The sequence below is a fragment of the Sodiomyces alcalophilus genome (genome assembly GCF_042370955.1).
Source record: "Sodiomyces alcalophilus JCM 7366 unplaced genomic scaffold ACRALscaffold_4, whole genome shotgun sequence".
Taxonomy (NCBI): Eukaryota; Fungi; Ascomycota; class Sordariomycetes; order Glomerellales; family Plectosphaerellaceae; genus Sodiomyces; species Sodiomyces alcalophilus.
Window position 1 is genome coordinate 1,553,386 of NW_027263535.1, and position 16,249 is coordinate 1,569,634.

General features: G+C 55.9%; 8 protein-coding genes across 8 annotated transcripts; 4 read left to right on the plus strand and 4 right to left on the minus strand.

The window, feature by feature from the left end:
• Positions 1-203: 203 nt before the first annotated feature.
• On the plus strand, positions 204-1,469 carry ACRALDRAFT_1064242 (uncharacterized protein). Its single transcript, XM_071016935.1, has 4 exons — positions 204-386; positions 488-628; positions 698-1,103; positions 1,169-1,469. The coding sequence occupies exons 1-3, from the start codon at positions 288-290 to the stop codon at positions 770-772; spliced, it is 315 nt and encodes a 104-aa protein (XP_070874762.1). The 5' UTR covers positions 204-287; the 3' UTR covers positions 773-1,103; positions 1,169-1,469.
• A 435-nt stretch (positions 1,470-1,904) lies between these two features.
• On the minus strand, positions 1,905-3,741 carry ACRALDRAFT_1064241 (uncharacterized protein; the record flags this gene model as incomplete). Its single annotated transcript, XM_071016934.1, has 3 exons — positions 1,905-2,843; positions 2,877-3,434; positions 3,508-3,741. 3 exons carry the CDS (start codon positions 3,739-3,741, stop codon positions 1,905-1,907), a joined length of 1,731 nt encoding a protein of 576 aa, XP_070874763.1.
• Positions 3,742-4,555: 814 nt separating this feature from the next.
• ACRALDRAFT_1064240 (uncharacterized protein) lies at positions 4,556-5,874 on the plus strand. Its single transcript, XM_071016933.1, has 3 exons — positions 4,556-4,777; positions 4,859-4,929; positions 5,013-5,874. The coding sequence occupies exons 1-3, from the start codon at positions 4,713-4,715 to the stop codon at positions 5,588-5,590; spliced, it is 714 nt and encodes a 237-aa protein (XP_070874764.1). The 5' UTR covers positions 4,556-4,712; the 3' UTR covers positions 5,591-5,874.
• A 416-nt stretch (positions 5,875-6,290) lies between these two features.
• On the minus strand, positions 6,291-7,318 carry ACRALDRAFT_1071045 (uncharacterized protein; the record flags this gene model as incomplete). The annotated part of the gene is made up of 3 exons (XM_071017821.1): positions 6,291-6,674; positions 6,751-6,949; positions 7,032-7,318. The coding sequence occupies 3 exons, from the start codon at positions 7,316-7,318 to the stop codon at positions 6,291-6,293; spliced, it is 870 nt and encodes a 289-aa protein (XP_070874765.1).
• Positions 7,319-8,828: 1,510 nt separating this feature from the next.
• Positions 8,829-10,829, plus strand: ACRALDRAFT_1071044 (uncharacterized protein; the record flags this gene model as incomplete). The annotated part of the gene is made up of 2 exons (XM_071017820.1): positions 8,829-8,894; positions 9,012-10,829. 2 exons carry the CDS (start codon positions 8,829-8,831, stop codon positions 10,827-10,829), a joined length of 1,884 nt encoding a protein of 627 aa, XP_070874766.1.
• Positions 10,830-11,611: 782 nt separating this feature from the next.
• Positions 11,612-13,604, minus strand: ACRALDRAFT_211074 (uncharacterized protein; the record flags this gene model as incomplete). The annotated part of the gene is made up of 11 exons (XM_071023493.1): positions 11,612-11,873; positions 11,934-12,194; positions 12,236-12,314; positions 12,343-12,378; positions 12,432-12,448; positions 12,502-12,593; positions 12,624-12,735; positions 12,768-13,119; positions 13,179-13,300; positions 13,364-13,396; positions 13,438-13,604. The coding sequence occupies 11 exons, from the start codon at positions 13,602-13,604 to the stop codon at positions 11,612-11,614; spliced, it is 1,533 nt and encodes a 510-aa protein (XP_070874767.1).
• A 26-nt stretch (positions 13,605-13,630) lies between these two features.
• On the minus strand, positions 13,631-14,642 carry ACRALDRAFT_211073 (uncharacterized protein; the record flags this gene model as incomplete). Its single annotated transcript, XM_071023492.1, has 7 exons — positions 13,631-13,714; positions 13,776-13,883; positions 13,939-14,145; positions 14,179-14,258; positions 14,300-14,366; positions 14,421-14,490; positions 14,629-14,642. 7 exons carry the CDS (start codon positions 14,640-14,642, stop codon positions 13,631-13,633), a joined length of 630 nt encoding a protein of 209 aa, XP_070874768.1.
• Positions 14,643-14,740: 98 nt separating this feature from the next.
• Positions 14,741-16,229, plus strand: ACRALDRAFT_1064236 (uncharacterized protein). The gene has a single exon (XM_071016932.1). The coding sequence runs from the start codon at positions 14,888-14,890 to the stop codon at positions 15,776-15,778; it is 891 nt and encodes a 296-aa protein (XP_070874769.1). The 5' UTR covers positions 14,741-14,887; the 3' UTR covers positions 15,779-16,229.
• Positions 16,230-16,249: the final 20 nt, after the last annotated feature.

Here is a 16,249-nt window from a genome sequence, read left to right on the forward strand (position 1 = left end):
AGAATGGCTTATTAAGTACGAATATAAGAAGGGAAAGATTACCGCGCCCGTACGTTTCGATATCGAGCCCGTAAAGTGGAGCCTGTCTCCTATTCGTAGTAGGTACTTAGGATGACTGTCCAAGGCCCACCTCCCGGTTAGGTAATCAAGCCCGACGATTTCCCGATTCATTGTCCAATCTCCTAATAAAGTTGAGAGCTTCGCAAGCACGCTCTTGATCTTGATAGTACGATAGGCTCGTACGGTCCAACCCCGTTCGATCGATGTAGTTTCCCAATTGCTCCCTCATGAACCTCTTCGCAGGTGGTCGCTGGTGGCATGCGATCCGCAACTACTCCAATGCGCCGCGCAAATCCCGCCTCGGCCAGACCTTGAGCCTGGATCACGTATGTGTAGCCGACTGTCACCATCGCACGTATTCGTATCCATGGCACGACACAAACAAAAAGAAGAGAAAAGCAAAGGCTAATGTGAGAGAGGTGGCCAGTTCATCCAACGCTCCCGCGCCTTGGCCCTCTACAGGGACATCATCCGCGGTACCGCCCGCATTTCGGACGATTCGACCAAGAAAGAGACGAGGCAGTACGTACGCACCGAGTTTGAGCGCCACCGGGACGTGACCGACATTGTGAGTTGATCCTCGTTACATTGTCGCCACCACTCGGCCGACACATGACATTGCTGATGCTTCCAACAGGGTCACATCCGTTATCTCATCTCGACTGGCAAGGCGGAGTGGGACGGCATGCAGAGGTACATCGATCAGTTGTAACAAGATCCTATCCCGTTGTATAGTTGTCCTGTAGTATTGGTACATTTCCGAGTCGAGGAAGGGAATATATATGGTCCAAGGGCTTCGTGTGCCCTGTAAAACGCCAATGTGTCCCGGCCCCAGAGTGCAATCATACAATTCAACAACCCCATCTCTTTCGTCCGCAGCTCGCCCATGCCGGACTTGCTTTCTCCGCATCAAAAACCTCGAGTATCCCGCGTTCGCTGGTCCCAGGCCACAATCATCCCTGTCGCTGCTTATGTCTCGGGTTCGCCTTGCAGATAACGTAGCGGTATCCAGTATGTCTCTTCCCAGCCTTCCTCCTCACGATCTGTTCCACGGCCCATCCCGTCAGCGCGACGTCGACAGTGGAGCGATGGGACGAAAGAAACTCACCTTGCAATGCTCGCATCGTTTCTTGATCGAACTGTGAACCTTCATGCCCCGCGTCTGTTGCGTTGTAGTCTGAGCGGCCAGAAAGAACTTTGCGGTCGTCGTCGGCGCCACCAGCCGTGGCCTCGGGAGGATCGCGTGGGAGAGGGAGCGGGTTTGGATGGCGGCTTGTTGTGCTGGCTTCGCGACCGTTGCGCGAGTCGCCGAGAGCGAGAGCGCCCTGAAGCAGCGCGAGAGACTGGAGGCTGCCATTTTTTAGGGTGATTTGTTTTCGTCGTCGGAATCGATCGTCAAGGCTGTCTCGATTGAGCAAGGCCAGAGAATGGGCTGCAAAAGTCCCCAACGACCGGGATTGTCCGGGTTTGAAGTATCACGTGAGCTTACGTGAATAATGGTCCGTGCATTCAGTTAGAAAGGTCTCATAGGTGAGGTGAGGTGCTCACCGACATTCCACCGACGTTCTACCGGGGAGTTCAATTGGCTTCACCGAGGTCTCGGCCTGCAAAGAACCCATACTTCGTATATTGGGATTGGACTAGACAGCCAGAGAATTATAGAATTTGAACATTCTACTCGTTTATATCTTGTTCTAAATCATGCAGTGTATCAACAAGACCTGAAATAAATCCAAATCCCAAGATGCGTCCCATTTTGAGATACCACCAGATACCACTCTATGCTATGTCCCAACTCCAAGCGCCAGACAAGTCCAAAGTACTCAGTAGATGGGAAGAAACGCTCAGCTTCGCAGGAATGTCTTGAAAATAGGCGAATCAGTACAATCCTCAAAGGGATAACCAATCTCCTTCAGGAACCTCTCCAGCTCGTGCAGCTCCTCCTGAGGGCACAGGATGCCAGCCAGGATCTTGCCCACGTCGCCGCCCGAGTTGCGGTACTGGAAGAGGCTAATGTTGAACTTTGGCCGGAGCGTCCGCAGGAACCGCTCGAGGGCGCCGGGCCTCTCGGGGAAGTTGAACATGTAGATGCGCTCGTCGGGCACGTTGGACCGGCCGCCGACGAGGTAGCGGACGTGGCTCTTGGCGAGCTCGTCGCCCGACAGGTCGGTGACGGCCATGCCGCCGGCGCGGATGCGGCCGAGGAGCATCTGGAGCTCTTCGGCCCGCTGCGACGCCGGCGCCGTCAGCGACAGGCCGATGAGCACGTTGGCCACCTCGTCGGTGGCGTAGCGGTACGAGTACTCGGTGACAAAGTGCGGCATGACCTTGCTGATGAGCTCGAAAAACGAGCCGGGCTTCTCGGGGATCTGCACCGAGAGGAGCACCTCCTTGCCCTCGCCGAGGGTGGCGCGCTCGGCCACGAACCGGAGCCGGTCAAAGTTCATGTTGGCGCCGGACGTGACGGCGATGAGCCCGCGGCGGCTGTCGGACGAAGGGTTCATGGCGATGTATTTCTTGAGGCCGGCGATGGGGAGCGCGCCGGCGGGCTCCAGACCCGACCGGGTATCGTCGTACATGTCCTTGATGGCGGCGCACACCTCGTCCGTCGACACCAGGATGATATCGTCCACCACCTCCTGGGCGAGACGGAACGTTTCCTCGCCCACCGTCTTGACGGCCGCGCCATCGGCGAAGAGCCCCACATCTTTCAGCAGGACCCGCTCGCCCTTGGCCAGGGACTGCGACATGGCATCGGCGTCGTACGTCTCGACGCCGATAATCTTGACGTGGGGCGCCATGCGCTTCATGTAGACGCCAATGCCGGCGATGAGGCCGCCGCCACCGACGCCGCAGAATATGGCCTCGACCTTTTGCATGTTGGTCTGGCCAAACAGCTCCATGCCGATGGTACCCTGGCCGGCGATGACGTACGGGTCGTCGAAGGGGGGGATGTTGATGAGCCCGTCCTGCACCTCCCGCCGTGCGCACTCTTCTTTGGCGGCGTCGAAATCGGGGCCGTGCAGCACGACGTGGCCGCCCAGGCGTGCGACGTTCAGGTGCTTGATGCTCGGGGTGCCCTCGGGCATGACGATGGTGGCGGGGATCTTGAGTTTTCGGGCCGAGTAGGCGACGCCCTGGGCGTGGTTGCCGGCGGAACAGCAGACGACGCCTTTCCAGCTCTTGGCCGGGTCGAGGTGGGCCATCTTGTTGTAGGCGCCCCGTAGCTTGAAGCTGAAGACGGGCTGTTCATCTTCGCGCTTGAAGAGTACGTTGCATTCGAGGCGGTTGCTCAGATTGACGGCGGGTTGGAGCGGTGTGAGCTTGCAGGCTTCGTAGACACGAGATGCGGCACCAGCGATGAGGCGTAGGTACTGTCACGAAAAGAGAATACGTTAGCTTTTTTTTTCATGTCGGAGTGATGAGGCTGATGGACGGTCGTCTTACGTCGGGATGACCGTCGGGGAGGAGATATTCGTCCGCAACGAGGCTCTTGGAGCGGTTGCGTTTGACCTCGGCAGGGGTGGTAGGGTTGGCGCTGTACTCGGTCAACGACATGCCGTTCGAGTGAGGCGTCTGGGGCCTGTGATCCTCCTCGTTGGCGCCGTTGACTCCGTTGACGGTGCCGTTCGTCATCGTGGGCGTGGTACTAGGTCCTGAGGGTTCTGCAGGCTCAGCCATGACTAGGCGTGGTCAGTGGGTGGGTTGAGTCACGGTGTGGTTTCTTTTGTCGATGGACTCGTTCTGAGAAGCTTGGGAATTTTTGTCCCACGCGGGGGCAAAATCGGAGCTTCGCATCCATGGTTTTGGATAGGCGGTGAATGTTCATTACCTGCGTTCCGATTGGCTATATCGCTTGATCCCGCTAGAAGACCCCCTATACGTTTCAGTGGTACCTTCAACTCGGCCTTAACTCGAAAGGTACAACGTCCAGTCTTACTCCGGTATCGGTAGTGACGGTCGAAAGCTTCAGGTTGGGAGAACAGAATGATGCCCGAATACCTGCCTGGATTGAAGGCGCGACTTGTATCATCCGAGGCCAAAATAAAGAATGCTACACCGTAGTTCTTGAACGCACTCAGAGTAAGACATCTTGTTTCCTTCTCTACCTATCTGTAGTTGACCCGGAGTGAGAAGACAATGCGACTTGTACTTGACATGACATACGCGTGCTTTCCTTCCTACCTATTCACCTAGTATTCTAGTCTTTAGATGTTGCGGAGAAGGTTACTCGTTACAGACTGTCTTGATCGTTTAATCGATTCGAGATCTATATTTGGGTCTGGAAACCGGTAACGTTGAAGAGGTTTGTATAGAACCTACCTAGGTAATACGTTGTATATACTTCGTAACGTTGGAGATAACGCGGTGGGCATGGGAGACGCAGTCCAGACACAGTCCGCACACAGTCCATATACGCCACGTCACACTGTATTGTCCTTCGCGAAGCAATGCCGGGTCCAATTTGCCGTCATCGATTTTCAACAAACGTTTCTCCGAATCAACCCACCATCTACCGATTCACCACACCTCCGAGCACACAGCGCAGCAAAGACACGCACCGAATAGACGCATAGAGACATATCCCCATTTCTCCGAATACTAGATCCAAAACTACATTTCCAATCGCACGTTCGAACCATCCGCCCAAAATGCCGAACACGGACGACGAGCCGCTCTCTTCGCGGCCGATGCCGTCGTCCTTTGACGAGACCCAGTAACACGTCAAACCTGCTCCCCTAGCACAAGAAAACAAGAAGAACGCCGCTCTACTAACATGTTTTGTCCCGCCCGGTAGCGAGTTTTACAATGAGAAGCCCATGGCCAAGATTTTGCGAAAGCTCAAAGAGGAGCCCCTCGTTCCATTGGGTACGGGATCAACAGCCCATAACGCCCTTTCCCTCTCGTCTCCTTATACTTCCTCTCTAACCAATCAAACTCGAAACAAACAGGCGCGGGTCTGACCGTCTTCGCCTTCGTCTCCTCCTACCGAGCTCTCCGCCGCGGCGACTCGACAACGGCCAACCGGATGTTCCGCGCCCGCGTGGCGGCGCAGGGCTTCACAGTGCTGGCCATGGTGGCGGGCGGCATGTACTACGCCAAGGACCGGGAGGTGTCGCAGGAGATCCGTAAGCTCAAGGAACAGAAGGAGAAGGAAGAGAAGCGGCAGAAGTGGATCCGCGAGCTCGAGATCCGCGACGAGGAAGAGAAGGCGCTCAAGGCCATGATGGAGGAGCGGAAGGCCCAGGTCAGCGCGGCTCGGGCAGCAACTGCTTCTGCTGCCGCCGCCGCCGACGGTGAAAAGAAGGAAGAATCGAACGGTGGCGGTGTCCTCGGCGCACTGGGACTCTCGGGCCTTTCGGGGGGTTGGGGCAAGTCCCAAGAGGCGCCGAATGCGGAGGCTCAGGCCGAGAAGGAGCAGAAGGCGGCCGATGAGGCTGCGGCCGTGATGCAGAAGATCAGGGCACCAACCAAGTCTAAGGATGCGTCGGCCAAGGAAGACGTCACCGAGGATTCGGCGAAGAAATGAAGAACAAAAGGTCGAAACCTGTGCGACGAAAAGTCGTCCCAGGCTGTATGCGATCAGGGATGGTCTGGGATGACCTGATGATTGCAGGGACTCGCCTCGGCCCCCTGCCCGTGGACAGGGCCTGATGACTCCCATGCACATCTTGTAATTTCGGTGGTGCCATTTGTAATATTACAGACATGAGGGTTGGCGTTTTGGGCATGCATGGAATGGAGAAGAGAGAAACAACCCCTATAGCTGACTATACAACGCCAGTTTGCCTTGGAAATGTGGATTACGGTACCAATGATTCGATTCCGAGTCGTTGTCCTCACCTTGTGAAGATCCAGTGATACAAGAGGGACCTCTGCCCAGGTCTGCGACGAGGATTCCGATCAATTGATGGTATTGGGCGTGGCTACAGAAGCTGAGCTGGGGGTCGTTGGCTCGTTGCACACAGCGTAGGTACTTCTTCGGGCGCGGGGCAACTAACCGCCGAGAAGATAGCTGCAGAAATCTCTGTCGTACTTCCCGTAGCTTACAATCTGTCACTGCCCGTTCCTGATTGGACCACCTTATGGTCACCATTGATCGTTTTCACGCGGCCAGAACCCCGAGAGTCCCTACGTCTAGAACATTACGTTCAACTGCAGAGGTGCTTCAAGCATAGGACATGACGTATGGAAGGCGACTCTTCATTCCAGCTGCCGCCGTGCCTAGATCAAGCTTTTCCGTTCTCAAGTTTGAGCCTGCGCTCCTCCCGTTCGCTGAACCGGTCGCCAAACAGAGCAAAGGTTGGCCGCATAACAATAGTGTACTTGACAAACTCTTCCATGCAGTCTACCAGTCTGTCGCGGTTGGAGCTCGGCATCATGCGGCTACCCTCCTCCTCGGGGGTGAACTGCGTGTAGGCTTTCGGCACGGAGCTCTGGTTTGGGATCGTAAACATGCGCATCCACCGGCCGAGCATGCGAAGCGAGTTGACGGCGTTGAAGGACTGCGAGCCCCCGTTGACCTGCGCGATCGCGAGAGTCCGGCCTTGCGTTGGGCGAACTGAGCCGCTGGATAGCGGGATCCAGTCGATTTGCTGCTTGAAGATGCCGGTCTGAAATAACACTATTAGCACGCGTAGTTCCACGCGTCCAATCCTAAGCCGGTTCGCAGATTCACTGTATACTTACCAGGTTCCCGTGCTGTTCAGGGCTCACCCAAACATGGCCATCGCTCCATTTACTAAGCTCTCTGAGCTCTTGGACTTTGGGATGGGAATGCTGCACGTCATCCTTCTGGGGCAAGCCAGTTGGATCGTACACTCGGACATCGCAACCCAGGCGAAAGAGGATACGTGAAGCCTCGTAGGCTAGTAGGCGAGAGTAGGATCTATCAAGAGTTGAGATAGAGTCATTAGCCACAGCTACGGACGGGCAAGCCCGAGGGTCAGAAGATTATCGAGCGCACTCACCTGCTCCGGAGACTTCCGTATAAGACGAGGACGCGCAATCTGTCTTGTTTCTTGTCCAGGATCTCAGACTCCACCATTTTCAATGCAGTGTTAAGCTCGAGCGACGCAACCCAGTCGTCAGCAGCGAGGCCATCGCTGAGTAAGAACGGGCGGTATTGCTTCCGGACGTCGGGATCATCCTCGCTGGCGGGGATGGCGAGGGAGACGTCACGGTACCGGGGATCGGACTCAATGGCTATTGTCTCTCGCATAGCGTACGCGTTGTTCAGGTCGCCGTGGCCGTTCATTGTTACGCTCCGCTGCGAATAAAGCCTCACGTGGGGATATGGTCTAGGACCCGAACGGTAAAGGCGGCTCTGGACGATGGAGCACTTTTCAACAGAAGAAGAGAGCAGCCTAGCTGAGAGCTGGCAGAAGGGTCGGAATTCGATGATTGATCTTGAATGGCGAGGGAGGAACACAGCGCCAGAAGGTATGGCGAGGCGTCGCATTTGAAGGTTGTATGAAAGGAATAGAATGGTATCGGAGTGCCCGTCATGTAGAATGCGCCATGCAGGGTAGGTTTTATGTGCGCAATGGGAAGTGTGGGGAATACACCACGCTCGGCGACGCACTGCGGACTCCGAGGCGGAAGTCTCAGACCCACCCCCACAGGCCGGTTCACCATCGGAGGTGGGCCCGTGACGCCGGTCGGGAGGCAGACAGGACACGCTCAGCATGCTGTTATCTGCCTGGTCTGCGAGATGATGGCTGAACCACCCAGCAGCCCGGGTACTACGCCCGGGGGGGACGAAGCTATAGGCACATGGGTAAGGCCTTCTTTTGGAGACTTGAACTACGCAGAGGACTTACAACAACACCAGATTACTCTCCGAAAGCTGGCCGACTTGGATGCATTATAAAGGGCGGGAATTGTCGGGTATAAACTCTGGACAGGAAGATTGATGGACCCGTGTACGAAGTATCGTATACAACAGGCAAGGTTTGAGACTTCTTACATGACACTCCGTTTCACGAGGCGCTCCTCGCATGGAGAGGGCTAGCTATTGGCTGCCAAGATTCAGACATTTGAAGAGGGAGGGAGAAGGCGATGGATGAGACTCGCTTCATGATCGGTTCGCCGCAAGTTGACAAGAAAAGTCTCCCCTGTCGCCGGCTCGGGCTGTCACTCCTCTGATATGATTGGTCGTAAATTCTCGGAGAATTGGTCCGCAGTCTTTGCTGGACACACCGACTCGGGCCCGAAAGTATCTGGATTCAATATGGAATACTAGTGTACAGTCATGCTGATACGACGGTGGATTTCTTTCTGTTTGCGCCATGGCCCTCGATCCCCACTCACTGCGATTGATTTCTCATCTACGTGTATAAGTAGACTTGCGAGATTTCCCAAGTGGAATTTCTAGTGATACCGTCGTGCGTGGAATACTGATTATAGCAGCACCATCCATTCTTAGCCAATGAACATCGTCGAGTGACATTCCATTTTGTTAGATGTATCGATGTATCAAATCTGATCGGCGGGAGTTATTCCGACACCCGAAGATACAACGTAACATGAACCGTCTGGATCCGGATTGTGGCCCGTGCCACACCAGACACCTGAAGCTAGGAGCTCGGACCGCTTGAACCCCGCCACTGGCATCGTCCACTTACGTAGTCCATCCAACGTTCTGGGACTGTGCCTACTCGTCGTCATTCCACCATTCAATTCCTTCCCAACCTGGTCAATTACCATTCCTTCACCATCAAACCGGCTACCCTGTCCAATTCCCCGTTCTATATGCAGACTTTGAAATGGGACAGACGCTATCTGACGAACGACCCCGCCGGCTGAGCCGGGAGGAGGTAGTTCACCAACTTGTAAGCAAGAGCTCTCTCCGCCCTCATCCTCGTCCTCGTCCTTGTCCTTCACCGCTCCTCTTGTGCTTCGCATGCTATGAAAGCAGTTACCGACTAATGAGAATCTCGGGATAACAGGCAATCCGCTTTACCGAGAAATGCTACACCTCGCTGGAGGTATACTCCCTCAAAGACGTCTTCAAAAGCCTAGCCGACCAGCAGAGCGACATTGAGTTCCTCAAGGAAGATACCATTGCCCGCTTCCTGGAGCTTCCCGATACCTTCCGCGTCTCCCCCGTTCTCTTCCAAATGATCTCCTTCATTGGCGCATTTCCTTACCTTCAAGACGCCCCGGCGGTGCTGGGACTCGACCAGATGATCATGGTCATCACGATCATGACCGACCGATACAGGCGCGTCCTTGCTCGTGGTTCCAGAGACCGCACAAAGCTCTTTTTCAAGAGCTTGGCTGTATATGACCGGAAACCTCTCGACAAGGAGGTGTCGGGCGATAAGGAGACGGACAAAGACCCGACCCAGGAACAACCGTCGCCGAGGAGTAGTCGGAGTCACGTCCCGGGCTTTACTGTCGACCAGGTGGGGTACGAAGATCTCGACGAGGACGATATTGAGGATGACGACGACCTAGAGATTTCAGCTCTTGAGCTACTCAATATCCATGAGGCCGTAAAAGAAGGCGACGCCCCGTCCCGTCCCGTGCAAGAAGCCATGATTCCCGCCGATAACTTCCGCAAGCTTCTCATGCTCCTGCTTCTCACCGCGGGGCTGGATGCACAGGAGAGCTTGTCCACCCACACTTCGCGCATCGCCACAGATCGCGACGAGCTGGAAAAGCTGCGATCCACCGCCGAAAGCATTCTTGCCACCTTCATCGACCCGGAGAAGTCCCCCGGGATCCGATACAGAGACTTCACCCGCGTGATTCCCACCTGCCTCCCCCATCTCTTCCAAGGATTTAACCCTCTATTTGAGCACTTCCTCTTCTCCAAGAAGCTCGACCACTCTCCCAAGCAGGAGACGGGCGCACGAGACGCCGCGTCTAACCCCACGGTGATACACGAGCTAGCCCAGCCCCTGCTCCAAGACAAAGCCGACATCCTCGACCTTAACGTTCTCCCCCAGCTCTCCTTCTTCATCCCGGGTTCCGACCTCTTCCGCCGCCTCCGCCTCCTCTATTCGGGCAACGACGCAGGCTTCTCCATGGGCAGTTTCGAAACCAAAGTCTTCAATTGGCGCGCACCCACCATCCTCCTCGTCCGCGGCACCCGTGTAGCCGACGTGCCCCACGGCGGCCAGGAAGCCGCCTTCTCCGCCTCGCTCCCGCCACGGCGTTTCCCCCACGGCAGCAAGGGCTCCCGCCTGACCTTTGGCTTGTACCTGGGCCAACCCTGGCGACATACCGCCAAGGAATGCTTCGGCGACCCCGACTCGACCGTGCTCTTCCAGCTCGAGCCGGTCCACGACGTCTTCCCCGCCTCGCAGATCAACAGGGACTACGTCGCCCTCACCAAGCCGCCGTCCAACCATGCCCAGCTGTCGGTCGGGTGCCCGCATCCGCGCCCGTCCAAGGCCAGGGCCAAGGCCACCCGCGGGGACACCCTGTTCTCCCTCGGCGCCGTGTCGCTCCTCCTGGACGACTCGTTCGAGTACGCCGTCTTCAACCACGACTACACCTCCCGGGGTGGTGCCTTCCGGCCTTCGGTCACCCGCAAGTTTGACTTTCAGGACCGGTTCGAGGTGGAGAGCCTCGAGGTCTGGGGGTGCGGCGGCGACGCTGAGGCCAAGGCTCAGGCGGAGCACTGGGCCTGGGAGGCCCGCGAGGCCGAGGCTCGGAGGAAGGTCAACCTTGGCACCGGCGACGTGGAGACGGATCGCGCCTTGTTGGAGATGGCCGGCCTCATCGGCGCGAATCGGAGTGGTGGTTCCATGGGCTGACGGCCTCTACGAAGTATGTTTGCGTTGTGTTCCGATATTGTGTTTATTGCAAGGCCTTTTCTTTTTTGTCGTCTTCTTGCTTTCACCTCGCTTTCATTCATGGAGTCATGGTCAAGGTCAATGGTCGGGTTAGGGTAAACATCACGGGTAACCATAGGAAAATCTTGGGCGGAGCAAGCGGAAACGGCATGTTTAATCATACCCAGGTCGGGAAGCCTAGTCGTCCTCTTTTTAATTCACTTTCTTAATTTTGTAACGGAACAAGACATTTAAATTAAGAGAAACTAGAAAACTACTCGTCCCACTTCCCGGTAGCCATACGCCTGGTGTTGCCGACGTGTGGTCTCCCAGATAGTGGAGAGGCTCGATCCATTCTTTGACGTCTCCTTCATGAACTCCGGAGGTTGTTTATAGTTCGGCCGTTTCTAGATTAAAAAGGATTAAAGGGGAAAAGGGGGAAGGTGGAAAGGGGAAATGGGGTGAAAAAGGGGGCAAAGAAAGGGGGAATGGGGAGAAGTTGATAAAGGGGAAAATAAATCGAATTAAATAAAATCAACAAAGATTCGAGAGTCCTCTAATCATCCTTTCCACCACGTAGTAGACACTGGACACCGCCTCGAGGTAGCCACACAGACGGTGCTTCTCGTCTAGAAAGTCCCAGACGATGCCGGCCCTGCATTTTTCTTTTCTTCACCGGGAATGTCCGACCGAGCTGTTCACCACCCGGCTTCCGTTTCACCAGGTCCAGGATGGCGTTGTACACGCGGCCCACAGCGTGGTGTTCAGTGTTCCTGGTGCTTGATCTTTTCCGGCTTGGGAACCTTGAAGCAGCGGTTGCGGACGCAGATCATGTCTTTCCGGTTGCCGTGACCGTGACTGTGCTGGTTGTGGTTGTGACCGTGGTGGTGATTGTGCTGGTTGTGATGATGAGAGTGGTGGCCGTGGTGGTGGTGGGCCTGGCCGTAGCGGTCCGAGTTGGCGCTGTCGTGATGATCCTGATCATGGGAGATGACTGTAGAAAGGGGCATTACGTGGTTAGAGAGACTTGATGGAGAGAGATGTCATAGGGAAAAGGCGGCGGCAGAGGAAACAGAAGGGCAAAACTCACTCTCGCGGTAATACTCGACATCGTCCTTCTCGGACGCGGCCTTGCGTTCCTTGTGGTCATCGGCGAAGATTTCCTTCTTCCTCTCATCGCCGTACCTCTCCCCCTTGAAGTAATCTCCGCCATGGGCATCGGCCACAGCGAGCTTGACTACACCCTCCTCAGTGCGCTTGTGGTGCTTGTGGTGCTTGTTGTGGTGGTGGTGGTGCCTGTTGGAGTGATCCTGATCACTGAGCCTACTGCCCGTCAGTCTCCCTGTCCTGTCAGGGTAAATGGTATGAATCAGCGGCCATGCCCGTACCTATGGTGAAGGTGGTTATGACGGTGCCTTATGTTGTCATTAGCAATTCTTCTCTTGGCAGTATAACGTGCCATGGCATCTGAACAGGTTCAGGGTCTTGTGCTCACTTGTCATGATGTTGGTGATGATGGTGGCGATGGTTCCTAGGCACAGTCAGTGATCACCCAGTTGCTTGTGAGGGTGTCTCGAAATTTACCTGTGGCTGTCATGAGCCTTGTGATCATGATGCTTGCCGCCCTATATTCGCCCGAGATTAGCTACACGACCGTATTTTGGGGAATGAGACGGACACCGGGGAGAGCCGTACGGTGTGGGAGGAGTGGTGCTTGTCGTCGATGGCCTCGACCCAGTAGCGTTCCTCGAAGCCTTGGGACGGTTAGCTTAGCACTTCCAAGGCTGCCTGTTCTGTTCTGTCCTTCTCCTTACCTTCGATGTCGTTCTCGGACTGGCGGTCACGGTCGTGATGGTGTCGCTCGCGATCGTCCTCGTACTTGCGTTCACTTTATAGCGAGAATGGCATTAGCATTCCCACAAGTCTTGACAGGTAGAAAAAGGGGGAACAGGAGAAGAAACATACAAGCAGCCTCGGCCGCTGCAGCCACGGCGGCGGTAATCATCCTTGTCGTCATCGCGGAAGAAATCATCGTCACGACGGAAAGAACCACCAGCATGACCGACGAGTTGCTCACCGCGTTGGCGGAAGCGGTCGACGTGGCCCTTGTTGGCTTCGGGCTCAGCAGAGCGCTTGGCTAAGCCTGAAGATTCATATTCATTGCTCGCCTCGCCGGGGAAAGCGGTAGCCGAGGCGAGGGCGGCAGAAAGGATCAGCGGGGTGATTCTCATCTTGAAACGATTGGATGTGAAGATGAGAGAAGAATTAGATGCTCAGACTGTGGGTTGTGTGCCTCCCAGAGATAAGAGACGAAAAAGATGCAGGCAGGACAGAGTTGCAAAGCGAGATGGGATGCGAGGTGTCTCTGGGTACGAGGATTGGGAGGAAGGGTCGAGGGGACAAGGGAGGCAGGCCAGTCTTTATCCATCTGTCGGGATCTGGGCTGTATGGACCTCGTCCCACGCATGGCCGTGTGGTGCAGGTCGCCGGTTGTCTCGGTCACGGATTCCCATCACGATGTCGCCGCCATGGCGTCTCGGAGAGGAGCCCTGCCCGCTCCACCATGATTGCGCTAACTAGATTTCGAGACCTAGTCCCCCCAGCATGGGCATAGAGCGACGAAGCTGAAGGAGGAGACGAAGAATATGAAACGAGTCTGAGATGCGGTTCGTGATCATAACAATAGTGCGTGGGAAACTGCCCAATCTCCCCTAGCGCCGGCGCAAGGTGGTGGCGAGTGGCATCGCAAGAGCGCATGAGGCGCACAATCCAACCCTATGGGCTCAACGACGAGGCGCAAGTGCCATTCGCATTGGGAAAGGCAAGCTCAGATAGCAAGTGAGGCGAGTCTGGAAGAGTTCAGAGTCCTCGTCACGCCATCTCGTGTTAGTCCGTCGGGATATGGAAGAGGTGATGGAATGGAATCACCGACGTGAGTCCGATGAGGGTCCTGCTATACTCCCGTGTTGTTCGGACCCGAGATGAAGTTACGATAAAAGCAAGAGAGACAGAAGACGAAGGTCCGAGGGCTCGCTTCTCGTATTTTCAGTTGTCTTAGGCTCTTGATAAGGCCGTATAATTAACAATTCACAGCTAGTTCGGTGAGCCAGAGAATGGGACAATGATCGACCGTTCCACCATATTGAAGGTCGAATATATGCTCGGGAGAAACGACTCGGCGGGCATGAATAGGGAAACAAGCTTCACGCGGTTGGAAAGCTAAGGTCGTATCGATGGTACGGATCAGGACAAGACCATAGGAGTCGCGGGGCATGGCAACATATTCGTATGGCCGCCGCTAATTCTGCCTGAAAGTAGACAACATTTGAACACCGCAACTGGAGCAGTCATAGTGCTCCCGTTCGGCCGTTGGCATTCGAACAGAACTGAGGAGACTGGCAATGTCCGGGCCTCAGAGGAGGTCATCAGGTCATCTCGGCAGTCGGACAGACTTGAGAATTGAGACGGCTTCCCGCTTGTGACAAAGGGCCATGCCGACACTTCAAGTCGGACGTCAAGCTTGATAGCGGCAAAGGCCAGCCAGGGCGGGCGTTAGCGGCGGCTAGTCTTGACTGATGCCTTGGCACTGGTCGGGTCGGGTGCTCCGAGGCTGTCCGGGTTGTTGTGGAGATGGCCCGAAGGTCTGGGACAGCGACTTGGTACGAAAGTAATTAGGCACCCGGGTGATTATGTAAGTTTCGGCCGAGCCAAGTCGGATCGGGTTAATATTGTTGCCTAAATGGAAATAGATTACTACATAATTAGTCAGCATCATCCTTACGCTTTTCTCCACATCTCCGAGGTACTTATCGCGACTTCGAGTCTCACCCGAGATAGTTACTCGAGTATCTGTCATGTGCTGACAGTACGGATGGTTATACGTGTTGTGTGTTCTAGCAGGTATAACGGAGTACTCAGTAACTCGACGAACGGCGCCGATTACGATGTAACTCGGTGCCGTATTTATCCCAGAATCGCGACTCGCTCAGTTCTCTCCCATTCTATTCCTCATTCTGCCTGCTCCCAATCTTACCAAAGTCATGGCATTCGCGATTCATTTCCCCCCCAGCCGTTGCACGACACTGGCACTGGCGCTTCTCCCCGTCGCCATCCCGGCAGTCTATCTCCTGTATCTCAGCCGCGTAGTATCGAAGAACACACAATCGTCATCTGGCTGTCGGATACCCCGTAAAACCCAACCGTCATCATCAGCCACCCCGTCCTCATCCTCCGAGTCGACCACACCCTGGAATCCAGTCACTCTCCCAGAAGACGTGCGAGCAGACGACTCCCAATGGATCCTAGCCTACGAGCGCGTCGTATCGCACCCGATACCAACCTCCTCGCTATCCGTCGCCGTCCCCTTCACCACGACCAACCCCCCCGCCACCCCAGCCACCGCGTCCACCGCAACGCCCGCAGACCCACCCGACGACCTCCTGCGAGACTACTCGCGCGCCACCCAGGCCGCCTTCAGCTGGACCCCCCAGGCCCTCCTCATCCGCTCGTCCATCCGCGAACCCCACGTCCGCCGGACCTTCGACGCAGACTGGATAGCGAACCGCGCCTTCGCCCCGGGCGACCTCGTCAACGGCGTCTATCGCGTCGCCTACCGCGGTCCGGGCCGCGACCCTTCCGCCTCTGACCGGGTCGAGCTCGTCCTCGAGGCCCCCCCGTCGTACAGGGGTCCCGTACCCCGTGCGCTCATTGTCAGCGAAGTGGTAGAGGCCAGCGCGAGCCCTCCGCGGGACGAGGCGAGCGACGAGCAGCAGGTCGTCTTCGTGAACGAGACTTGGATGTGGAGGCGGCAAAACGAGAAACCCGTCCTCATCGAGACGCCGGCGGGGAAGTGGCTGCATACCCTACTGGCTGGCTGGCTTGTCACAAAGGGTGTCCAGGCCGTGGTGGGCGACCGGCGAACGTCCCAGTGAGCGATCCGTCTTGTGCCACACTCGTGACGGTCGTCGCTTCTGTATGATACTTGCTTTGTTTTGTATATATTCAGCACACCACTCCATCTCTAGCGTGCGGCCTGGCCAGATAGTTCGCCTCGTACCAGACTTCTCGGGTCTGGGACTCACTGCCTTGGACATCTTTGCTATAATGCTTCCTGTCTTCAAACATGTCTCTCGTGTGGTTTGGGAGTTGTTTGACTTGTCTATGGTATGGTGGCGCCATATTGTCCGTTCTCGTAGAGCTCGTAAGGCCTTCCCGTTTCAACGACCGGGAAAGCATGGAGTATGTGGGACTGAGGCGCCGGGGGAGTCCGCCACATTTCGTCATGCCGTATTGTTCCCGTAGGTCAAGCATACGCTTAGTGCGACTACTCCGTATGTCCTGTACGAGTCGACAGAGACGAGAGGGATGAGGAGTAGAGCTCCCAATCGTCCAGTCGGTCGCGT